Here is a 23,872-nt window from a genome sequence, read left to right as displayed (position 1 = left end):
ACACTTAGGTACACATATCATACGAGCCCAAGCTTTGACTCATATGGGAGTGAGGCCTTTTCAACCAGTGATAGCAGCTTCACCTATCTGGCCACGATGTCACCATTTGTGTACATTCCTTTCATATTTAAACTACTTTTAAGCATTCTTTACAAAGAAAAAGAAAATGTTCAGTAAGGGCAAAGAAATGATCAAAGGTTTTTTTGTTGTGTTTTTTTTTTTTTTTTCCTTTTCTGATTCCTTAATCTAATTTTAACATTGAGGTGGAAACGATTTAGGCAGTTTCTCATTGATCTGACACTTCTATAATCAAGAGCATTATTATAACACCTTTCACCATAAGCCCTCTAGTACCCAGTTACCATTAGGCATCTGGCTCATATGTGGTTTGTAAAGGGGAAGTCAGCGTGTGTGGCTAGAAAGTGGAAAACTGGTAGCAGGAAACATGTTTTTGACCTTCCAGTCTTTCTGCTTAGTTCCCTGATAGCCATTTCTAGCCCCATCCTGTGAGATGCCTTTGGGCAGAGCTGGGCCCTAGAGTATCAAAAGTCCCCTACAGCCGGGCTTGCCCTGTCCCTGCCCCGATGGGAGAACCCCACCCACAAGGAGCTAGAGTAGGCCACTGGCCAGGAAATCAGGGATAAGACTGGCCTTTCCTTCCAGCTTACACTGCCCTTCGCCAGGAAATATGGCCGCTGCATGGACCTGCTCATCCAGAGGGGCCTGTCTAGGTCTGTCTCGTACTCCATCCTGGGAAAGTACCTACAAGAGGACTAGGGTGTCCAGAGATGCAGCCCCTTGTGCCCCACCCACCAAGGTTCATGTTAACTGGAGATAGCCCCAGAATGCATGTGCCCATCAGTGGGTACATATCAGTCTATTTTTTATTATAAACAAATAAAACAGTAAATCACACATCAAAGACCTAGACTCCTTCTCTGAGACACCAAAGGCCTAACAACCAGTAAGATAAATTTAGACAACTCTGTTGAAAGTTATTCAAAAGGCATCAAGTCAAAATAACCAAAATGCCCCCGTAAAGAAGTGGCTGGGCCTGGGGGCCAGGACAGGCAAGCATCAGGGCCCTGTAGAGGTGGACCTGCCCCTATGGTAACAGCTCGGCTTTAAGTCCAGGGATTGGGGATCAGCTGCTAGGAGCCCACCTATGTTCTTCCTGAGGGGTGGGGGCAGCCTAGTCACTGCCCAGAGGCACATGGTCCCCCACCAGCCTATAGCATGAAAACACCCAATGTCTGCTCTAGCCTGTTCTTAACCCACAACTGGGATGGGAGCTGAGGACAGGAGAAGGGGTCATGGGGCCAGGAGCCTATTCAGGCTCTACAACCAGACTCCCCTAGAGAGGCCCCGTGCCAGTTAGTCCGATGGCCACACACATCAGAAAGGGTAGTCAACAGTGCTGCACACGTAGGTTGGAGGAGGCCCAGGTGTCCGCCACACCCTGGTCACAGCAGATCCAGAGAGGCAATGTTCCTTGGAGCTGCAGGCTGCTGGATCTACTGCTCGTCCAGTCCTGAGCTCAGACCTACAGAGCCAGGCCAGGCATGAATGCCTGCTTCCCTGACTCTGGGCCCAGGGGGTGTCTGGGGAATGGCTCTGGCCCACCCACCCCAAGCTCTACCCAAAGTAAAGGGCTACCCTGTCCTGGGAGGGGCTGGTCACAGTCACAGGCCCAGCCTGGGCTGGGGAAGGGCTGGTGGGTAAGGGCAAATGGCACTCACACAGGATAAGTCCTCAAGGCCCCTACCCAGGGCCTGCCCTGACACACAGCTGCTGTCAGAGCCACTGGAGCCACTGGCTGATGGGCACTGGGATGAGACCTCTGAGTCCTCAGGAGCTAGGGAGGGAGACTGGGTGAGCTGTCAGCACGGAAGGCCCCAGACCCCAAGCCATGCCCTCCTGTCTCTGGCTGGGCCCAGACATACTCAAAGAGGGCTGGCTGCCCAGCTCTGCCTCAGTCTCCAGTGCTGCTTCCTCCAGGAAGTTGCGGGGATACCGGGGACAGTGGAGACCCAGAAGAGCTGGGTCTCTGTACAGGTGCAGGTTGAGGGACCCCAGAACAGAGCAAGAGGCAGGGTCTCCAGGAAGGGAGTTCGAGGCCCCCAGGTAGAGGCTGTCATAGTCTAACGGGGCCACGGCAATGGACGCCCGAGATCGAACTTCTGCATAAGAGAGAGGGTCAGTCTGGGACAGGCCAGAGCCTAGCCTGACCCCAGATCCCAAGGAGAGTGCGGGTCAGCACTGACGGAAGGCCACAGTGCTTCCCGCACAGCTTTCCTACTCCTACCCAACACCCTGTAGCCTGCCTGCTACCTCGGCACTTCAGGACACAGTTGATGGTGCGGTCGTTGATGGCTTCCTCGCTGGGGGCAATGTCTCGGAAGGCCTTATTCCCCACACCCATGGACACCATCTCAGCCATGCGCACCTCTGGGTGGAGAGTGGACATAAGTGGGACGTTTCTGGACATGAGCTTGTCCTTGGGCCTCTACCACCCCCTAAATAAGTCTTTCCCATACACCTCCATCCAGCACATTAAATTGTCCTGTGAGCTGAGCCTTTCTAGTGCCAGGTGCCCTCCTCCCAACAATCCTGTGGGGCAGGTGCCATATTCCCCTTTTAAAGATGAGGCCCCTGGCCAGGCACAGTGGCTCATGCCTGTAATCCCAACACTTTGGGAGGCCGAGGTGGGAGGATTGTTTGAGCCCAGGAGTTTGAGACTAGTCTGGGCAATATAATGAGACCTCTATGAAAAAATTTTAAAAATTAGGCATGGTGGCCGGGCGCGGTGGCTCACGCCTGTAATCCCAGCACTTTGGGAGGCCAAGGCGGGCGGATCACGAGGTCAAGAGATCGAGACCATCCTGGCTAACACGGTGAAACCCCGTCTCTACTAAAAAAAAAAAATACAAAAAACTAGCTGGGCGTGGTGGCGGCGCCTGTAGTCCCAGCTACTCGGGAGGCTGAGGCAGGAGAATGGCGTGAACCCGGGAGGCAGAGCTTGCAGTGAGCTGAGATCGCGCCACTGCACTCCAGCCTGGGCAACAGAGCAAGACTCTGTCTCAAAAAAAAAAAAAAAAAAATTAGCCATGGTGGCACATGCCTGTAGTCTCAGCTACTTGGGAGGCTTAGGTGGGAAGAATGCTTGAGCTTAGGAGACAGAGGCAACAATGAGCAAAGATCATGCCACTGCACGCCATCCTGGGCGACAGAGTGAGACCCTGTCTCCAAAAATAAAAAGAGAGAGACAGCTATGATGCCCCTGATACTCCGAGAAGTTCATGTTGTATTCAAAGTCAGAGGCAGTGACAGCAAGGCTGCCTGGCTTTGAATTCCTTTCTACTGCACTGGTGGCTGTCGCTGGGCCTCCTCCTCACTTCCCAAGCTTTTCCAGGTCCCTGGGCTCCTATGGGTCAATGTAAGCTCTCCAGCGAGGGGAGTGTGGGGTGAAGGAGGGGCAGGGACCCACCCTTGTTGTGGACAGCCTGCCTCCAAAGCAGGCGGGAGATGTCAGCTGTCCAGGCCTGCTTGATGGCCAGGCTGGAGGCCTGAAGCACAAAGGTGTCCCTGGCCTTGCGGCGGCGGAACCAGATCTCGAAGCGCAGGTTGCTGTCCCCACAGCACTCAGTGAGACCAAGGTCTGCCATCTGTGGCCAGCGGGGAGAGAGGGGCTTGGTAAGGCATGGGTCGGGAACATAAGTGGCGGGGCCGGGGTGGGCAGGCCTACCTTGAAGGAGCGCTTATAGGCAAATGTGTCAACCCCTGTGGGCCCATGGCGAGGCTTGCTGAAGAGCAGCAGCTCCTCAAAAAGGAAGATGCGGCGCACGGACTTGTGGCGCCCAGTGCGCACCACAAACTCATCCTGTCGCACCAGCTGCCCCTGTTCCTTGAGGTTAACCTGCAGAGTTGGGGGCCAGTGGGTGGCCGGCCTCTTCTGCCTTCTTCTTCCACACCCACCGCCCTTGCCCATCACAGCTTGGGATGACTCACATCACAGCCCTGGATGGCATCCATGGCCAGCAGGTCGTTTCCGTGCCGCAGCTGGAAGTGCACAAGGCTTTGGGCCTCCCTCAGCGCACTGAGCTCTTGCGTGGGGCCCCCGCAGGCCCGTGCCAGCTCCTGCAGCAGCAGCGCATACTTGCCCATGCGCTGGATGGGCTTTAGCAGGTAGGAAGCCAGGTCCAGGTGGTCCCCCAGAGCTTGCTGCTTGTCCTGTGGGAGGGTGGGAGACCACTGAGTGATTTGGGGGCACTCCCCGCATCCCCTACTCTTCCTAGTCTCAGGTTCACGTACCTTGAAGAAGGTGTGCCCATAGCTGGACATCAGGGCATCAGAGCGAGGCTTATTCTTGCTGTAGAGCGCGTACATCCCAAACTGCACCCTCTACAAAGACAGGTGGCTCAGCCCCAGTGCAAAGGGGCCAGCTCCCTAAGGCTGGCACAGGATAGACCACCCTCAGCTTGAAAGGACCAAGATGCCAGTATATGGCTCCCAGGAAGGCCTCTCCCTACAGACCCAATCTGCCCTGCTTTGAACAAGGGGTGATCTGGCGAGAACAGTACTGGGCAGAGGGGGGTGTGCCCACAGACCCCTGAGGAAGAAGCCCCTTGCCCTCAGACTGAGCCCCTGCCTTCAGCTCTGCTCCTCCCATGGCTCTAAGAGCTCACCTCACTTGGGACTGTCCTGCTCACTACACTCAGCCACCCCTTTGGCAGGCCCCCTTCCTCCATATGACCTTGCACTCTGGGTGGGACACTCACTCCAGCCCCTCCCCTATTCCTCAGCTTAAATATCAGCCCCTCAAAGGCTTCCTCTTGTACCAGGTGTCCTGGCACCGCACTCAGGCCCTCTAAAGTGGAACCCCTGCCCCGCCAGTAATTCACAAGCATCTATTCTGCTTATTTTCCTCCTAGCCCCAACTATAATCTACGAGTATCGTTCTTGCTTCTATGTCTCCTCCACTGAACTAAGAGCACCCTCAGGTGCAGAAGATTGCCAGTCTTGCTCATAGCTGTACCCAGCACAGGGACTGGCACCAAGTATGTGCCCAGCAGCAACTTGGGGACTGTGGCAGAACGAGCTGATACCATGTGGCCTGTTGGGCTTACATGGCGCAGGAAGGCATAGGCCACTCGTGGTGGGTGCCGGGTGCAAGCCTCCAGCTCACGCAGGAAGAAGTGGCAGTGGAAGTCCCGCAGCTTCTCCAGGTTGCCAAAGAGGTGGGCACGCTGGCCACGGAGGCCCTGGGGCACATCAGGGCGATCCAGCTCGGGGAAATAGTTCTCCATAGTGTACTCTAGAGCCCGGACATACTCCCGCTCCGTGGCCACCATCTCTGCCAGCACCAGCTGTAGCCTACCAGGTATGGGAAGTCAGGACCCAAGACATTTCTCTACTGCCCTCCCCACCCTGCCTACTACCCATACCTGTTGGGGCTCCTGGGGTCAGAGCTGCCCGGTGGAGGCACAGTAGGGGATGCCTGGGGCGGGGCACCTCCTCCAGCCTCTGGTCTGCAGCAGGCAGCAATAGTGGCCGCGTGGTGGCCGTGGCGGGCAGGTTCACTGAGACTCTGCCCCAGATTCCGATCGAAGCTGTAGGCCTTCCTCAGGGGAGGATGGGCAGGTGCAGTGGGGACCTGGCTGACACACAGGCTAGCTGTGCTGCCCACCGGTGGCAGCTTCAGTGAAGCCTCAAGCTTTTGGTCCAGGGCTAGCCAGGTGTCCTGGCATCGTGCCCAGGCCCAGCGGCACTCCTGGCGGATGGCCTCTGAGCCCAGCCCTGTGGCCAGAGCCCACATCTTTCGGAAGTGGGCAGGAGGCAAGTCAGGGTGCCTGGTCCAGTGCAGCTGCAGCTGCTGCAACACAACCCCTGGGCGTTCCTGCTCCAGCTCTGCCAACACTCGCTGCCCCTCCTCAGCCCACATCGAGGCCTGCAACACCAGGGCCGGACAAGCATTAGAGGAGAATCCCGCCAAGCCCATTGGACACTCTGCTCCTCTACCCACTCCCCATCCCCACAGGATGCTGCCCAGGACACAGCCCCAGTGACTGGGTTTTATGGTCAAACTGAAAGCCAGGGAAGAGAACAGGCAGCATGACCAAGAAGAGCTCACGCTCTGCTGAAGCTGGGGCTGCCACCCCTCCGGCTTCATGGATCACTTGTTGCTGGGGAGACTCTCACCCACCTCCCTGAAGAGCTGAAACAGCCTCTCAGCATCCGCCAGCCGCTGGCACCGCTGGGCCAAAGCCCTAGAGAATTCAGTCAGTTGGGCTCGCAGGGTCAGAAAGCGTGCCCCAGGGGGGCCCAGTTCAGCCGCCTCCCAGCCAGTCAGTGGCTGCAGAAACTTCTCCCCTTGCCTGACCTGCTCCTGCAGAGACAGAGACTAGGCTCAGCCAGTCCGGGCTTGGTGGTTCAGCCCCCAGACCCAGATCCTTCCTGCTGACATATCGACATGTCCCCATCAAGTCTGTCCTGTGGTGGAACACCTACCCCTTATCTCCCACTCGCCACCCACATCCACTCTCCTTCTCCACAGCCAAATTCCCTACAGGAATCATCTATCCTCACCATCCCATCTCGCCCTCCACGCCAGCCCTCTCTAGCTCCACTCTGCCCCATCCACAGCGCTTCTCAGGCCTCACTGACTCCACCTCTCAGCGCCATTCAGCCCACTCTCTGCTGGGCTCCCCCCGCTCCTCCCCATGCTCCTGATTCTCCTCACTCTTCTCCGGTGGCTCGTCCTCCTCCCCTTCCCTCACCCAGGCCATTAAACACTGGGGATCCTGAGGACAGTGCACTCAATCTCCCAGGCACTCTCATGTAACTGACTTCAAACGTCATCCAAACACCTGGACCCACCAAGTGATCCTCTCCAGCCAGACCGCTCCTCTGAGCTCCAGGCCCGAGACCCAAGGGCCCTCCTCTCATCCCTCACAGCCATCTCAAAAGCATGCCCAAGACTGGACTCTCGAATGCCCTTTCCCCCAGATGACCTCGTCTCCTAGTCTGTCAGGGAACAGCGCCCATTCATCCTTGCAACATCCCTGTCCCTTACCCTCCCACACGGGTCCACAGCAAATCCCATCAACTTCTCCAACCCGTCTCCCCTGCCACTATCCTGTCCAGAGAAGGCATTATTTCCCACCTGGACTACTGCAATTGCCTCTTCACTGCACTCCCCATGCCCATCCTCCAAGTCACTGTCTACTTGGAAACTAATGTAATCTTCCTAGAATACGGATCTGATTATGTGGCCTTCCTGATTAAACTTTATACTGACTGCTACAGGGCCCAGTGATGTGGCCACTGACCAGGCTTGTCCCACCACAACTGCCCCTACTCTTTCTCCCTCTCTGCTCTGCACTTCAACCTCACTGGCCTTATGTTTCCTCAGGCACACCACCCTCCTTCCTGCCACAGGATCTTTGTGCATGCTGTCTTCTAAGCCTGGAATGTGCCCCCACCCTCAACCCTCTTCTGCCTGGTTGACCTCAACTTATCTTTCAACTCTCAGCTCAAAAGTCACCCAAAAAAAGCTTGCCTGACACTCCTGCTGGGTAAAGTCTTGGTTATACCCTCAGGCAGAATCACCTGCACTGATTCACTCCAGAGATCCTGCCTGGGTTTACAGGCACGTATATGACTGTGATTAATTATAACTGATATTCTCTATGGGACTATAAGGTCCAAGAGAGCAAGGGATTGAATTTCTTTCACAGTTCTGCATTCCTAGTTCCTGGCATTGCATCCCAATACCCATGGCATGAACAAGTGACCACACATACCTGGGCAACCTCGTACAGCTCCCGAAAAGAGCCTTGGGCCTGGAGTAGCATGTCCAGCGAGGGCTCCCCAGGCTCCTCCAGCGCTGGCCAGCCCACCTGCTGCAGCCACATTTCAATCTGGAGGGGCACAAGCAGGGCAAGGTGAAGAGAGCTGCCATGGATTGGGGGCTCACGTTTGAGATCGGGGCAGGGCCCACTCTGGGCAAGTAGTTCCAACCTGGTGCAGTCCGCCCTCCTGGGCCTCCAGTGTTTGGACCAACTCTAGGGCCTGTATTCGCTGGTTGCTCTGTAGGGTCAGTTGGTGCAGCAATCCATCCACCCGGTCATATAGCTCGTCAGCCTTGTCCATTGCTGTCCTGGTGTATGGTATACCATCTTAGACCCCCTGCCTTGCACCACTCCACGCTGTCCTGGCACCCACAATCCTGCCAGATTCTGAGCTAGCCAGATGAGTCCTGGCATAGAATATGGTGGGCTGGGGCAAAATCTGGGGGCCGGGCTTGCACCCACCTGTAATCTGGACTCAGGGTCACCTCTGGGACCTCTTGCTTCAGCCATGTCAGCTCCCGGCCCCCCTGGCATTGTAGCCATGCCAGCCGTGGCGAGTCTAGCACCTGCTGCATCAGGACCTCTGTCTGCTGTAGCAGCTGACTGACCTCCTGTGATTGAGGGCAGTAAGCAGTGGAGGTGGCCGTGGGAGAAAAGGAGGGAGACAGGGAGCATTCATGGAGGGATTGAGAGGGGACACTCACCCCAGACTCCATGGGCTGGGGCAGAGCCTTCACACTTTCGATGGCCCCCTGGAGCAGGGCACAAGCCGCCTGGCAGTTCTGCAGTAGGGCTTCCAGCCGCTGTAAGCAGGGGCAGGCATGACTGGAGCAGCACGCAGTGTTGGTCCCGGGCTTCCTGGGTTCCAGGCCACTGCAGCCAGCTTTGTGCTGTTCAAGCCAGTCCAAGAGGCTCCTCCGCAATCCCAAGTTGCCTATATAACTGCCCCCACACCCCGCCCAGTATACTGACCCTCCGGAAATCCAGCCAGGCCCGGTGGCAGTAAGGCAGGCCTCCTCCTAGTGAAGTGGGCAGCCCCGCCGTTGGGATGTGGGTCAGCAGGCTTTGAGAGGGCAACTGCTCCAGCTACAGGAGAGGAAGGTGTTGTGACCCAGGCCTAGGGAGGAGGCACCCCGCCTCTACCCCTAGCCTAACTGGGCTTAGTACCTGCAGCCCGGAAGGCACTTCCTTCAGCAGCGTGCTTCCCACTAGCAGCACCTGGTACACGGCCCCTGGGGCTGCTTCCTGCAAGGAACCTGAGCTCAGCCGTATCCCCAACTCTACAGAAAAGGGCACAATGGCTCATGCCTGTAATTGTAGCAATCTGGGAGGCAAGGCAGGAGGATCACCTGAGTTCAGGAGTTCAAGATCAGCCTGGCCAACATGGTGAAACCCCCCTCTACTAAAAATACAAAAATTAGCTGGGCATGGTGGCAGGTGCCTGTAATCCCAGCTATTCCGGAGGCTGAGGCAGGAGAATCACATGAACCCGTGAGACAGAGTTTGCAGTGAGCCAAGATCGCACCACTGCACTCCAGCCTGGGCAACAGAGTGAGACTCCGTCAGAAAAGGAAAAGGAAAAGGAAAGGAAAGGAAAGAAAAGAAAAGAGAAAAGAAAAGGAATGAGGGGAGCTACAATCCCGTACTCACTTGTAGTTGGCTGAGCCCAGAGAAGAGGGAAGAACTTGGGGAACAAATTCGGGCATCAACTAGCACTGTCAGTCCCAGTGCCTGTACTTCGGGCCTAAAGGAGTGAGCTTCAGTTCAGTACCTGACTCCCAGTCCTCACAGCTGGCTCAGGCTCAGTCTCCCAACCCCCACCCTCAAACCTGGGGATGCTTCGCAGGTACAGCAGGAGGCGGATGAGTTCCTGGCTGCTGCACTCAGGCTGAAGCCAGGCTGGGCTGTGGGCACACAGAAGCAGTACTGCCCGGCCTTGGACATCGCGAGTCCCTATGGGGAGGAAGCAGTGAACTCCTGCCCCATTGGGCCACTCCACCTCCACCGCCTCTAGGCCCTCCCGGCTACCTGGCAAGGTGGCCATACCACTGGCCAGCAGCTCCCAACAGAGGTCTTGGGCCAGGAGGCAGTCAGCAGGCTTAGGGAGGCTGGATCCACTGGGGGCTTGGGAAGGGAAATGACTTGGGTCTGCCTTGGGCCACCTATCCAGAGACCCCTCCTTGGATCCCGGCTTCAGCCTGAGTAGGGTCAGAGACCTCCAAGGTCTTGACACTCATTTCTCCAGGCATCCCTATTCCCTTCCCAGACTTCCCTAGCCCAGCCTTCCTTACCTGCCTCCAGCAGCTTTGATGATTTCTCTGATAAAGGGTCTCCAAGGCCCACAGGGTTGCTGTCCAATCCCCCAGGGCTCAAGACAGATGGCATCACCCTGCTTGGACCTGGGTCCACTACCAACCCTACCCCTGGGGTGTCACCCTCACCCTGTGCCAAGTTGAGGTGGGAGAACATGGGGCATAGGAGGCTCTCCATGCCAGAGGGACCTGGCCCTTCTGACAGGACGGAGGAGCTTTCTACTTTGCCCCTCTGGGGATCCCCCGACTCATCTGCAGCCAGGAGTAACTGAAGCTTCCTGGACAAGGGGCTGCCCTGTAGCCCCTCATCCTGGGCGGCCCCGGTTGGTGGTCTTGGAGGACCCGGGTCCTTAACGTGCATCTGGGAAGCAGGTTCCTCCTCTTCCCAGGCATCCCTGAAACTGCACACAGCAAATCTCCAGTCCGTGACATGGCCCTGGGAGTCTGGGGACTCATCCCCATCCTCCAGGGGCCTTTCCATCATGCCCTCCTAAAGGTGGGCCTGCTCCGGGCCAGTGGGAGAGGGCTGGGCCTCAGTGTGAACCAGGCTGAAGACAGTCGAGTGGGATTCAGTGGGCAATGCAGGCGAAAGGCATGGGCCGCAGAAGGTGCCAGTCTTAGTGCCAGGGCACAGGAACTGCAATTCAGGCCTGGGGAGAGGGAATAATGTTAGGGGCGTCCCTCTGTCCAGGTCCCCTGTCGGACGCCCGTGGGCCTCTGTTCCGTGCGCGCCCACCCTCAGCGTCCCCACGGCCACTCTCTGCAGGCCCATGCCCATGGGGGCGGCCCCGCCATGGCGCCACGCTGCCTCGTATTCGCTCTCCCGCCGGCCCCGCCGGGCCCTGGCCTCGTTGTGGGGCCTGGCGCGCGCCCCACGTCGCCCTCTGGCGACACTCACGCCCCCGGGCCGCTTCGCGGGGAACCGCGAAGCCGGAGAGCCTTCGAACAGACGGCGGCCTCGACGGCGAGTACAGCGTGCCCGCGCGGCGTCACCGGGCACCGCCTCCTGGCCGCTAGGGAGGGAGGGTAGGGCCGCCGGGGCGCGGCGCCGCGCCGCGCCGCCCCCTGGGGGCCGGAGGACGGAGCCACAGCCCGCGCAGGTCTCGACGGGACACAGCCCGGCCGGCGGGGAAGATGAGGTTCCGGCCCCCTCAGCAAACCCCGCTCGCCACGGTCCTCTCCACCGGCCCGGACGGCCCGCCAGCCCCGCCCCGCCGCAACCCCGGGCCCCGCAGACCGCGCGCCCCACCCGCGGCGTCGCAGTGCGTGGGTCGGGGCAGCGACCAACGGCCGGCAGCACCACCGTGCCCACTTCCCGGGCCTGGCAAGGACGCCGGAAGCGCTGTCCCGGGAAGGCCGCGTGGGTGCGCAAGGGTGAGTGCGCGGCGGGGGGGGGGGGTGCGGGGGGGGTGCGGGGGGCGGTGGCGGTGGCGGAGAGAGCGCTGCGGGATGGGGAGGGGTGGGGGCTCCCAGGGGCTTCCGCGGCTGAATGAGCAGACGGCAGACGGGAGGGGAAGGGCTTCTGTGTAGGGAAGCGGGACGCTGCCTCGGCGCGGGCACCCAGAGACAGGTCGCATGATCCCACGCGGGATGGGGCTGCCATCGGGGTGGGAGTGAGACCAATGGGTGGAACTGACCCAGGCCTGCCAGAGTCCCCCAGATCCACCACCCCTTTGCCATCCGTGGCACCCCCTTACCCCCTTCTCCACAAAGTCCAATGCAGGAGGCTGGTGCTGAGGTGGGGTCCTGGAGCCAGAGCACCCAGCCCAGGCCTGGCTTCTCCACTTACCTGCTGGGGGCTCTCCAGGAACTCTGCTCTTTGAGCCTCACCCTCCTCACCTGTAAAAATGGAAAGTCATTTTTCTCCTGGGGTTGCCATGAGGACTGGGGAAGACTCCCTATGTTATACGTCCACCTGCTGCCAGCACTCAGGCTGTGTTGGTGCCCTGCCCCCTCATTTCACCCCCAGTCAGGGAATCCTGAACTGATGAAAGTCACTTGGGTAGCTGTGTGATTTAAGTTCCCTTTGGGGCATGTGGGCCTGGCCTGACACTCCCCAGAATTTGTGGGAAGATTGTGGGAAGGTCAGCTCTGTGACCAGGAGAAGACCTTGAGCCCCAAGGTGTGCCCAGGCCCATGGTCCCTGGGAAGAGGGGGCACCCGGTGCTACAGCTTCCCTGGCTCTAAGTCAGGCGCCTCTTTCACGAACGTGGGGATGACAACAGGCACAGTAGGACCAACAGCAGTCTCCCCACCCAGCCCAGCCCAGCCCCCAGAGTCCAGACTTTCAGGCAGCTACCGAGGAGCCTTCATGAGCAGGTCTGGCTGCCAGAGGGGAGCCTTGGAGTTGTCCTGCTCTATCCCTAACTCCCAGCCAGACCTCTCTTCCCACCCTGCTGGCTTCAGAAAGCATCTTCCAACCTTGGCTTCTTCCCCGGTTCTGTCCCAGGGCCACCCCCACTGAGTCACTGCCTTCTGCTCCCTCCCTCCCCTTCTGCTGCCCACTGGCACCCACCAGCCAAGGCCCCCAGGAGCCCTAAGAGCTGGGGGGAACCTGCTGGCAGGCACACATACCCCTGTGAATGCCAGAGGCAAAGAAAAGCCTCAAGCCACAGGCTATAGCTGACCCTGGCACCCTGGGCACAGCAGGCAGATTCAGGGGAGGTACAGCCACACTGAGATAGAGGCAGGGCTAGGCCCTGGTTTCTCCACTCCACAGAGAATGTGCATTGTAAGCTTCACGGAAACAGAGAGTGTATGTTATCCACTTCCGTCCTTCCAGCATCCGGCACAGGGCCTGGCACAGAATAAATGCTTTGGGGCGCTTGACACTCATCACACTACCCCTGCCCTCCTGAGGCTCCACATCTATGTATCAGATGGAAACCAGAGTCACAAATGGAGACAGATTCAGAGACTCAGCCCGAAAGGAGACAGAGTACAGGTTGCATGGCCCCAGATGGCAAAGGTACAGATAGAAATGAGGACACACTGAGGCCTAGTGGGGAATATTGGGGAGCTGGGCCTGAAGCCAGCCAGGGGTGGCTGACCACAGCAGGCTTTGTGGGCTGAGCTTGCAGGACTGAGCAGTGACTCATGGGGCCCATCTCTGTGGCTCTCCTGGCAGCAGAATCAACTCACAGCAGCCTTTTCCACTGAGATCATAAAATGGGAATGGGCCTCCCTCCCCTGACCCTTCCCCAACTCTCCCTCAGCCTCCCATTTCTTGCCGATGTGACTCAATCAAAAAATAAAATGGGCCGGGCACTGTGGCTCATGCCACAAAATCCCAGCACTTTGGGAGGCCAAGTCAGGGAGATCACCTAAGGTCGGGAGTTCCAGACTGGTTTGGCCAACATGGCAAAACCCTGTCTCTACTAAAAATACAAAAATTAGCCAGATGTGGTGGCGGGCTTCTGTAATCCCAGCTACTTGAGAGGCTGAGGCAAGAAAATCACATGAACCTGGGAGGCAGGGGTTGCAGTGAGCCAAGATCACACTACTGCACTCCAGCCTGGGTGACAGAGCGATACTCTGTCTCATAAATAAATAAATAAAAAGGGAGGGGAGGGCTCTGGGCCTCACTGGGCCTAGTGACAACAGACCCATAGTCATTCGCCTTGCACACCCCTCTTCAGTACTACCCCAAATACTGAGGGCAACAAATACCCCAGAACTTCCAGACCTCACTTGCCTTTGACCTAAATAAACTCCAGACTCCTTGGTATGACAGTCAAGGCCACTTAGAAGCATCACAGCCTTCCCATCTACCTCCCAGACTGGCCTGGAAAACAAATCTGGGCCGGGCGCGGTGGCTCAAGCCTGTAATCCCAGCACTTTGGGAGGCCGAGGCGGGTGGATCACGAGGTCAGGAGATCGAGACTATCCTGGCTAACATGGTGAAACCCCGTCTCTACTAAAAATACAAAAAAAAAAAAAAAACTAGCCGGGCGTGGTGGCGGGCGCCTGTAGTCTCAGCTACTTGGGAGGCTGAGGCGGGAGAATGGCGTGAACCCGGGAGGCGGAGCTTGCAGTGAGCCGAGATCACGCCACTGCACTCCAGCCTGGGAGCACAGCGAGACTTCGTCTCAAAAAAAAAAAAAAAAAAAAAAAAAAAATCTGATTACTAGTCTAGTCTCACACTGGCTCCTCTTCTTGAAGGCCCATGCCCATCTCCCCTAATCAAAATCCTTCCTCCATTGAGGCCTGGGTGCAGCACCTCCTTCACGAAGCCTTCCCCAGCCAAGTTCTTTCAGCTCAAGCCACCCTGCCCAGTCACATGGCAAGGACCCATGGATGAGCGCTTGATGCATTTGCTCTCCTGCATCCAAGACACCTGCCTACCTCCCCATCAAACCCACCGTGCTCATCTGCCCCATGACTGCAACCTCTGCCTCCCAGGCTCAAGTGATTCTCCTGCCTCAGCCTCCGCAGTAGCTAGGATTACAGGCATATACCACCATGCCCAGCTAATTTTTGTATTTTCAGTAGAGATGGAGTTTCGGCATGTTGGCCAGGCTAATCTTAAACTCCTGACCTCAAGGGATCCACCCGCTTCGGCCTCCCAAAGTGCTGAGATTATAAGCATGAGCCACCACACCCAGCCTGACAAATAATGACATTTATGATCCCTTACCTTGAGCCAGGCTATGGGTAGATTCTTCCCATTAAATTTTATCATTTAATCCTGACAGCAGCCTTATGAAGTGAGTATGATTATCTCATTTGAGAGATGAGGACACTGAGGCTCAGAGAGAGCATGTAACACACCCAGAATGACACCGGTGAGTGGCAGCTGGGGCTATTGACTTGAAAGTGTTGACTACAGCTGGGTGCGGTGGCTCACACCTGTAATCCCAGCACTTTGGGAGGCGGAGGCAGGTGGATCACCTGAGGTCAGAAGTTTGAGACCAGCCTGGCCAACAATGGCAAAACCCTGTCTCTACTAAAAATACAAAAAATTAGCCGGGCATGGTGGCGGGCACTTGTAATCCCAACTACTTGGGAGGCTGAAGCAGGAGAATTGCTTGAACCCGGGAGGCAGAGGATGTGGTAAGTCGAGATCATGCCATTGCACTCCAGCCTGAGTGACCTGAGTGACAGAATGAGACTGTCTCAAAATAAATAAATAAATAAATAAATAAATATTAAAAAAATAAACTGTTGACTACTAGTTAACTACAAGGCCTTATCACTGTGGACTGTGCACAACCTGAAGGCAAAGCCCAAGTCACTCTTCCTTCTCATCACACCTTCCCTGCGCATAATGCAGAAAAAGTAAAGGTAAGTTGGCTTAAAGTATAACCTTCCAAGTGTCTCAGAAGTCCTTCAGATCCAGAGAGCCAGAAAGTAAGTTAGTTATTACCTAGGGCTGAGGAGGGCCAGGGATGAGGACTGACTGCTAATGAGTACAGGGTTTTTTTGGGGGATGATGAAAATGTTCTAAACTTAGATTGTGGTAAGGGCTGCACAACCCTATGGGTATATTCAAAACACTGAACTGTACACTTTAAATGGGTGAATTTTTATGGTATGTGACGTATATCTCAAATGTATAGATATATATGGTTTTTGTTTTTGTTTTTTGAGATGGAGTCTTGCTCTGTTGCCCAGGCTAGAGTGCAGTGGTGCAATCTCGGCTCACTGAAACCTCCGCCTCCGGGGCTGAAGCAATTCTGGTTCCTCAGCCTCCCAAGTAGCTGGGACTAAAGTCATCATACCCAGCTAATTTTTTGGATTTTTGGTAGAGACAGGGTCTTGCTATGTTGCCCAGGCTAGTCTTGAACTCCTGGCCTCAAGCAAACCACCTGCCTTGGCTTTCCAAAGTGCTGGGATTATAGGTATGAGCCACTGTGCCCGGCTCCCAAAGATTTTTTTTTTTTTTTTAAGATGGAGTCTCTCTATGTCCTCCAGGCTGGAGTACGGTGGCATGATCTCAGCTCATTGCAACTCCGCCTCCTGGGTTCCAGCCATTCTCCTGCTTCAGCCTCCCAAGTAGCTGGGATTACGGGTGAACGCCACCATGCCTGGCTAATTTTTGTTATTTTTAGTAGAGACGGGGTTTCACCATGTTGGCCAGGCTGGTCTCAAACTCGACCTTAGGTCATCCACCTGCCTCAGCCTTCCACAGTGCTGGGATTACAGGTGTGAGCCACCGTGCTGGGCCAAATTTTTTTTTTTTCTTTTAAGTCATTTAGACACCAGTGGAGTTGGATTTGGGACTGCTTTAATCTAGGGATTTGTTTTCTTTTGTTTGTTTTTGTTTTTGTTTTTGCTTGAGACGGAGGTTCACTCTTCTTTCCCAGGCTGGAGTGCAATGGTGTGATCTCAGCTCACCGCACCCTCTGCCTCCGGGGTTCAAGCTGTTCTCCTGGGTTCAAGCAATTCTCCTGCCTCAGCCTTCCTGAGTAGCTGGGATTACAGGTGTGCACCACCACACCCAGTTAATTTTGTATTTTTAGGAGAGACGGGGTTTCTCCATGTTGGTCAGGCTGTCTCGAACTCTCGACCTCAGGTGATCTGCTCACCTCAGCTTCGCAAAGTGCTGGCATTACAGGTGTGAGCCATCGCACCCGGCTATCTAGGGATTTCTATTCATGTTTCTGGACCCCACACTATCTGCTTTGCATCATAAACACTCAGAGATGGCCAGGTGAGGTGGCTCACACCTGTAATTCCAACTCTAGAGGAGGCCAAAGCAGGAGGATTATTTGAGGTCAGGAGTTCAAGAACAGCCTGGGCAACATTGTGAGACCCTACCTCCAAAAATATATATATATATATATATATGTGTGTGTGTGTGTGTTTGTGTACATATGTGTATATATATGCCAGGTGCAGTGGCTCACACCTGTAATCCCAGCACTTCGGGAGGCTGAGGCAGGCAGATCGCTTGAGGTCAGGAGTTCGAGACCAGCCTGGCCAACATGGTGAAACCCCATTTCTACTAAAAATACAAAAAATTAGCCAGGCACGGTGGCATGTGCCTATAGTCCCAGCTACTTAGGAGACTGAGACGGAATTGCTTGAACCCAGGAGGTGGAGGTTGCAGTGAGCCGAGATCACGCCACTGCACTCTAGCCTGGGTGACAGAGTAAGATCCTGTTTCTAAAAATTAATAAATATAATAAAAACAAAAATTAAAAATTTAGCAGGCATGGTGGTACACACCTGTAGTCCTAGCTACTTGGGAGACTGCGCCGAGAATATTCCTAGAGCCCAGGGGTTCCAGGCTGCAGTGAGCTGATTGTGACACTGCACTCCAGACTGGGTGATGGAACAAAATCCTGTTTCCAAAAATAAAAAATAAACACTCGGGGTAACCAAATCCCGTGAGCCCTTGAGATTGCCTTCCCATCTGTTATGTGCAAAAGGCCACCTATGTTCACGTGTCCTGTACCTGCATCCAGGTTTTCAAGAAATGCTCATCTGGTCCTAGGTATGTGGGGTGCTGCATCAGGGCAGCTTAGCACCTGACCTCTGGGGTCTTTCCCTGCTAGCCTTTCTCATTTTGTAGACTTCTAGTTCTGTAACTCCATGCCAAAACAGTGATCCCCTCGACCACCATGGCAGGACCCCTGCTAAGGGGACAATATTGGGAAAGTATTGGGGAACACATGATGGGACCAGAAGGATGAACAGTTCTGCTTAGGATTCCCCTCCATTCTCAATCCCTGGGGCAGGCAGTTGGGTTCTCACCTCCTTCACCAGATGCCCCTGTTGTTGCCCCCCACCCTAAGAACGCTCTGACACATGGACACAAGACACCCATCCATCTGAGAGATGTTTAATGTATCTTAGGTTCAAGGTACAAAACACAAGGCAGGTGCTGACCCTTGGAAAGTCACCTGCTGTCAGCCCCTGCTTAGCCAGGCATCCCAGCCCCCAGAGCAGTGGAGCAGTGGTCCTGAGATGCTGGGTTCCTTCTCTGTTTGGGGAATGTTCAGGTAGTGACATTGCAGCCCAGAGGCCACTATGTCCCCTCCTCAAAAAACCCAGACCCAAGGATCAGAAAGGTCCAGACTTAGACCAGAGCAGCAGATCCCAGGGTGACCCCAGTTAAGCAACAGGCCTGAACTGAAGCCTGACCCAGCCTCCTGGCCTTGGTCTTGGAAAAGGAGAAACTATTACCCCAATACCTGGCAGCAAAGGGAAGGGACTAAAGCAGGATGTGGAGACAGAAGTTCCCACCGCCCTTAAAAAATGGACTATGGGTAGCTGACCCAACAGGGCAGCAAAGCCCGAGGGTGAGGCCTGCCCCACCTCCCACCCCGGTTCCTCTCACGGAGCCTCACTGCCAGGACACCACTGACCCAGTGCTGGGGAGGGAGTGGGGGCAGGGAAGGCTGGCATCCACTGAAGAATAGGAATGATGCCCTTGCTTTGGGAGCAGGAGCAGCTGCCTATAGAGTCCCTGGAAAAACCCACTAGGGAAGGGAGAGCAGCAACCCAAGTCTCTGGGCCTAGCCCGTAGAAGGCCTGGACTGGGTCCTGAGCCACAGTAGAGGCCTTACTGAAACAGAAAGTGGCAGGGGTTAGGAGCAGGGAGGTGGTGAGAAAGGCCCCTGTGAAGACCAGCTCAGGTGACCCCTCTGACCAGCCCCAAGGAAGCCCAATTACTACTTCAACCCAGGCCCCTCTGGCCCCATGTCAAGTTGCAAGGGCTCTACCCGTTGCCCAGGGAGCATTTCCTGCAGGGATTCCACCTTCTGCTCCTCCCTGAGACCCTGGGCTACAGCCGGCTGCCTCTGTTGAACTGGATGCACCAGTGGGAGGTAGTGGTGCCTGGGCTGAGATGGGTGTGGTCCTTGTGGCCCATGAGGGGCTGCAGCTCTTGCTGCTGGGGGAGGTCGGCGCTGCTCTCACTGCGGGAGCGGCCAGCCTTGGCCAGGCTCGGGGGGAAGGCAAAGCTAGGGCGTGGATCAGAAGGCAGGTGGAGAGGGGCCTGGGGCTCCTCAGCGCCCCGTGGATGGGGAGGCAGGCAGGTCAGAATTGGGGCCTGGTTACAGGGAGGGGATGCTAGGCTCTCCAGGGATGAGATGCTCTGGTTCCAACCGGTCTGCATGTCCACAGGCACAATCTTGGTGGTTTCCGAGGACACGTACACTGCCAGGTCCCCCTGCCCACTCTTCCAGGGGAGCTCCTTCTCTGCACAGGTTGGGGAGGGGGGAATGATTCGTGGGCTTGGGCACACCTCAAGGTTTCCTGAGGACAGAGAGTACACATGAACTCATTACCAATACAGTGGAAACCTCAAGTATAAGCACATTCTCATAAATTCATGCCACAGTTTCCATCTGCCGTCCATTTGTGCAATTATCTGATGAATGTCTTGCTGAGGGGAAGTACCACAGCCTGTTTTACTCTCCACTGTGTCCGCAACACCTAGCACAGGCCGGGCACACAGTAGTTGCTCAAGAAATCAAACATTATTTTCATCGAACAAATGAAAATAAGGAAAGTTGGCCGAGCGCCATGGCTCACGCCTGTAATCCCAACACTTCGGAAGGCCAAAGTGGTGGATCACCTGAGCTCAGGAGTTAGTGACCAGCCTGGCCAACATGATGAAAACCCATCTCTAGTAAAAATACAAAAATTAGCCGGGCGTAGTGGCGCATGCCTGTAATCCCAGATACTCGGGAGGCTGAGGCAAGAGAATCGCTTGAACCCAGGAGGCAGAGGTTGCAGTGAGCTACAATCTCGCCACTGCACTCCAGCCTGGGTAAAAGAGTGAGACTCTATCTAAAAAATAAATAAATGGCCAGGTGTGGTGGCTCACGCCTGTAATCCCAGCACTTTGGGAGTCCGAGGCGAGTGGATCACAAGGTCAGGAGATCGAGACCATCATGGCTAACACAGCGAAACCCCATCTCTACTAAAAATATAAAAAATTAGCCAAGCACGGTGGCAAGCGCCTGTAGTCCCAGCTACTTGGGAGGCTGAGGCAGGAGAATGGCGTGAACCCAGGAGGTAGAGGTTGCAGTGAGCCGAGATTGCGCCACTGCACTCCAGCCTGGGCAACAGAGCAAGACTCCATCTAAAAAAAAAAATTAATAAATAAATAAATAAATAAATAAATGAAAATAAAAAATAAGAAGAAGATAGTGAAAGCAGGAGCCAGGCATGAAGGAAGCCCCATCTCCAGTCCCCTCACCCTACTGTAGCACCGGTCTCTGAAACAGCCTCCTGCCAAGCCCCATCCCAGCCAACCAGCGAGGGAGAAATGCCAGCGACCAGGGAGGGAAAGAAACACCTGGAGGCTGCAGGCCAAAGGTTTTTCTGCTAGGCGTCCTGCCTGAGTACCCACCACAGCCCTTTGGTAGGACAAAGCCCAGGAGTGTGAGCTCATGCAAACCTAACAGGAGGCCAGAGCTTTGCCGCAAAGGGGATGACGAGGTATAGGGGACTTGAGTTAAGAATCCCAGAACTGGCCGGGCGCGGTGGCTCAAGCCTGTAATCCCAGCACTTTGGGAGGCCGAGACGGGCGGATCACGAGGTCAGGAGATCGAGACCATCCTGGCTAACACGGTGAAACCCCGTCTCTATTAAGAAATACAAAAAACTAGCCGGGCGAGGTGGCGGGCGCCTGTAGTCCCAGCTACTCGGGAGGCTGAGGCCGGAGAATGGCGTGAACCCGGGAGGCAGAGCTTGCAGTGAGCTGAGATCCAGCCACTGCACTCCAGCCTGGGCGACAGAGCGAGACTCCGTCTCAAAAAAAAAAAAAAAAGAATCCCAGAACTGCAGGGGTGGGGCTGAATTACAGGAAGCCTGAGGTTCTGCAGGAAGAAACCTGGAAAGAATCCCTGTGGCCACCAACCACCCCAGCTCTCCAAAGTAAAGCACAGCCTGTATCTGTTCATTGATAAAGTCCTGAGCAGCCCAGTAAGCTTCTTGCTTGAATACATGTGTGAAATGTATTGATGGTATGATTAAAAGTAAAATGGTATCTCTTGAAAGATCTGGCATATTAAAATGTAATAACAACAACAAAAAGTGTAAAACAAAAAAACTTTTGGTATTCACCTTTAGAGGCTGCTAGGGAATGAACTCTTTGGTCTGAAAACTGACAAATGAAAGAATCAAGCATTTACTGGGTGAACTGTACCTCAAAGTAACCAAATAATTGATGAGGCGAAGTTTTTTTGTTTGTTTGAGATGGAGTCTTGCTCTGTCACCTAAGCTAGAGTGTAGTGGCACGATCTCAGCTCACTACAGTCTCCACCTCCAAGGTTCAAGCTATTCTCCCGCCTCAGCCTCCAGAGTAGCTGGGATTACAGGTGCCTGCCACCATGCCTGGCTAATTATTTTATTATTTTATTATTTTTATTTATTTTTATTTATTTTTATTTTTAATAGAAACAGGTTTTCACCATGTTGGCCAGGCTGGTCTCGAACTCCTGACCTCAGGTGATCAGCACACCTTGGCCTCCCAAAGTGCTGAGATTATAGGTGTGAGCCTCTGCCTGTGGATTTACTGGTTTAAAGGAAATTTAAAGGACAGAGAAACATATTAAATGACACTTTGGGGATGCAATCAACAAAATCCAGACAGAGAAAGACTGTAGGACAAATAAGCAGGTTTCTTCACTAAATACATTGTGAAGAAAAAAAGGAGGGGGTTTGGGGGAACCTATGGATCAGGTTCATCAAACTTGATACTTGACATTTTGGGACAGCTACTCCTTTGCTGTGGGGGGTTATCCTGTGCATTGTAGGATGTTTAGCAGCATCCCTCGCCTCTACCCCTCAATCCAAGGCCATCCTCCCCAGTTGTGACAACCAAAAATGTCTCTGGGCGTTGCCAAATGTCCCCTGGGGGAGCAAAATCACTCCACCACCATCCCCCTTGAGAATCACTGCTATAGGTTAAAAGGGACATTGAACAAGCCTACTGTGAATATATATATATAAATATATATATATATATTTGTGTGAATTTATATATATATATAAATTCGAACAATGATATTTGATGACAGATTTTAGATATGGTAAAAGCATTGTAGTTATATATTTTTAAAATAATCCTTTCCTTTTTTTGTCCCCCAAGAGACAGAGTCTTGTTCTGTTGCCCAGGATGGAGTGTAGTGGCGTGATCATAGCTCACTGCAGCCTCAGCCTCCTGGGCTCAGTTGACTATAGGCACACATCAAGAATCCTTATCTGAGGCCGAGTGGAGTGGCTTGAGCCCAAGAGGTTGAGGATGCAGTGAGTCATGATCTAGCCACTGCACTCTTGCCTGGTGTCAAAGAGAGATCCTAACTCAAAAAAAAAAAAAAAAAAATCCTTATCTGGCTAGGTATGGTAGTTCACGTCTTTCATCTCATCACTTTAGGAGTCTGAGAAGTAAAGATACTTGAGCTCAGGAGTTTAAGACTAGCCTGGGCAACATAACAAGACCTCATCGCTACCAGAAAAAAAAAAAAAACAAAAAAAACAACATAGCTGAGCATGATGGTGTGTGCCTGTAGTCCCAGCTCCTCAGGAGGCCGAGGCAAAAGGACTGCTTAAGCCGGGGCATTCAAGGCTGCAGTGAGCTTTGATTGCACCACTGCACTCCAGCCTGGGTGACAGAGAGAGACCGTCTCAAAAGAAAAAAAAAAAGAATCCTTATCTTTTAGAGATACGTACTGAAGTATTTATTGATAAAGTGATACGATATTTGAGACTTGCATCAAAGGAATAGTTAAGGGAGGAGCATAGGTGAGGCTTAGGTGAAATAAGATTGGCTATGAGTAGGTAATTGTTGAAGCTGGGTAACGGATAGATGGGAGTTTATTTTATAGTTCTAAGATTGTATATTTTGAAATTTTCTATAATAAATTTTAAAGACACTTGAGGGTGCCAACCATCAGTGATACTAACATTATGAGTGAATTAGGTCTCTATACGTACATAAACATGCTTATATACTGTATTTTTGTCCACAATAACTCCATTTTGACGAATTTAGGTTCCTCTCCCAGATCAGGCTGCCACCTTCACCTGGGGCTCTACTTGAGGGCATGGGTCTCAACAGAGCCCATGGTTTGCTCACCACCTCCTGTTCCTCACTAGACTATAAAGGGAAGCAGCATGGCCTTGAAAGGATATGGGTGGGCATGGTGGCTCATACCTGTAATCCCAGCATTTTGGGAGGCCAAGGAGGGAAGATTGCCAGGAGTTTGAGACCAGCCTGGGCAACACAGTGAAACCTCATCTCTACAAAAAATCTTAAAAAATCAGCTGGGTGCCAAGCATGGTGGCTTATGCCTATAATCCCAGCACTTTGGGAGGCCAAGGCAGGCGAGTCACCTGAGGTCAGGAGTTCAAAACCAGCCTGATCAACATGGAGAAAACCCATCTCTACTAAAAGTACATTAGCTGGGCATGGTGGCACATGCCTGTAATCCCAGCTACTTGGGAGGCCAAAGCAGGAGAATCACTTGAACCCAGGAGGCGGAGGTTGCCGTGAGCCGAGATCACGCCATTGCACTCCAGCCTGGGCAACAAGAGTGAAAACGCATCTCAAAAAAATAAATAAATAAAAATAAAGAGCTGGGTGTGCTAGTCCCAGCTACTCAGGAAGCTGAGGTGGGAGGATCACTTGAGCCCTGGAGATCAAGGCTGCAGTGAGCCATGATCATGCCATTGTGCAATCCATGATCCAGCCTGGGTGACAGAGTGAGATCCTGTCTCAAAAAAAAAAAAAAAAAAAGAATTTAAGCAATG

The 23,872-nt window shown here is 54.1% G+C and overlaps 4 protein-coding genes across 13 annotated transcripts in view; 2 read left to right on the top strand and 2 right to left on the bottom strand.

Moving 5' to 3' along the window:
- KCTD19 (potassium channel tetramerization domain containing 19) overlaps nt 1-915 on the top strand; it is a 38,212-nt gene extending 37,297 nt beyond the window's left edge. Inside the window, exon 16 of the mRNA XM_025371227.1 lies at nt 664-915. Within this exon, the coding sequence (XP_025227012.1) occupies nt 664-777 (114 nt within the window). The 3' untranslated portion in view covers nt 778-915. The remainder of the gene's footprint in view (nt 1-663) is intronic.
- PLEKHG4 (pleckstrin homology and RhoGEF domain containing G4) lies at nt 847-12,576 on the bottom strand. 5 transcript variants are annotated; one of them, XM_025371222.1, is made up of 23 exons: nt 12,462-12,576; nt 11,952-12,001; nt 10,142-10,812; nt 9,879-9,974; nt 9,680-9,803; nt 9,501-9,594; nt 9,018-9,095; nt 8,823-8,936; nt 8,555-8,653; nt 8,313-8,461; nt 8,020-8,158; nt 7,803-7,919; nt 6,203-6,385; nt 5,445-5,947; nt 5,127-5,373; nt 4,312-4,401; nt 4,009-4,230; nt 3,746-3,916; nt 3,488-3,665; nt 2,332-2,448; nt 1,944-2,180; nt 1,740-1,855; nt 847-1,543 (listed from the first exon to the last, which is right to left on the bottom strand). In XM_025371222.1, the coding sequence occupies exons 3-23, from the start codon at nt 10,644-10,646 to the stop codon at nt 1,538-1,540; spliced, it is 3,585 nt and encodes a 1,194-aa protein (XP_025227007.1). In that variant the 5' UTR covers nt 10,647-10,812; nt 11,952-12,001; nt 12,462-12,576; the 3' UTR covers nt 847-1,537. The 5 variants fall into 5 exon arrangements, with proteins under 5 accessions (XP_025227007.1, XP_025227008.1, XP_025227006.1 ...); XM_025371223.1 differs by lacking the exons at nt 11,952-12,001; nt 12,462-12,576 and adding an exon at nt 11,412-11,538; XM_025371221.1 differs by lacking the exons at nt 11,952-12,001; nt 12,462-12,576 and adding an exon at nt 11,061-11,163.
- Nucleotides 10,898-13,523, top strand: LOC112614567 (atherin-like). Its single transcript, XM_025371228.1, has 2 exons — nt 10,898-11,536; nt 12,945-13,523. Exons 1-2 carry the CDS (start codon nt 10,933-10,935, stop codon nt 12,971-12,973), a joined length of 633 nt encoding a protein of 210 aa, XP_025227013.1. The 5' UTR covers nt 10,898-10,932; the 3' UTR covers nt 12,974-13,523.
- Nucleotides 13,524-17,932: 4,409 nt separating this feature from the next.
- Nucleotides 17,933-23,872, bottom strand: part of SLC9A5 (solute carrier family 9 member A5) — a 25,508-nt gene continuing 19,568 nt past the window's right edge. For all 6 annotated transcript variants that reach the window (XM_025370938.1, XM_025370940.1, XM_025370935.1 and 3 more), the window contains one exon: nt 17,933-19,366. In XM_025370938.1, coding sequence (XP_025226723.1) covers nt 18,894-19,366 — 473 coding nt within the window. In that variant the 3' untranslated portion in view covers nt 17,933-18,893. The remainder of the gene's footprint in view (nt 19,367-23,872) is intronic.

Source organism: Theropithecus gelada, chromosome 20, assembly GCF_003255815.1.
Source record: "Theropithecus gelada isolate Dixy chromosome 20, Tgel_1.0, whole genome shotgun sequence".
In the NCBI taxonomy this organism is placed as follows: domain Eukaryota; kingdom Metazoa; phylum Chordata; class Mammalia; order Primates; family Cercopithecidae; genus Theropithecus; species Theropithecus gelada.
Note: the sequence above shows the minus strand (reverse complement) of the source record. Positions and strands in the feature narration are given on the sequence as shown.

Coding starts and splice junctions, on each gene's coding strand:
- PLEKHG4 (XM_025371222.1), bottom strand. CDS start 10,646: ATGATGGAAAGGCCCCTGGAGGATGGGGATGAGTCCCCAGACTCCCAG. Junction 4,402..5,126: donor CCTATGCCTTCCTGCGCCAT/GTAAGCCCAACA, acceptor CTGTCTTTGTAG/AGGGTGCAGTTTGGGATGTA. Junction 3,917..4,008: donor ATGCCATCCAGGGCTGTGAT/GTGAGTCATCCC, acceptor CCAACTCTGCAG/GTTAACCTCAAGGAACAGGG.
- LOC112614567 (XM_025371228.1), top strand. CDS start 10,933: ATGCCCATGGGGGCGGCCCCGCCATGGCGCCACGCTGCCTCGTATTCG. Junction 11,537..12,944: donor GGCCGCGTGGGTGCGCAAGG/GTGAGTGCGCGG, acceptor CCGTCCTTCCAG/CATCCGGCACAGGGCCTGGC.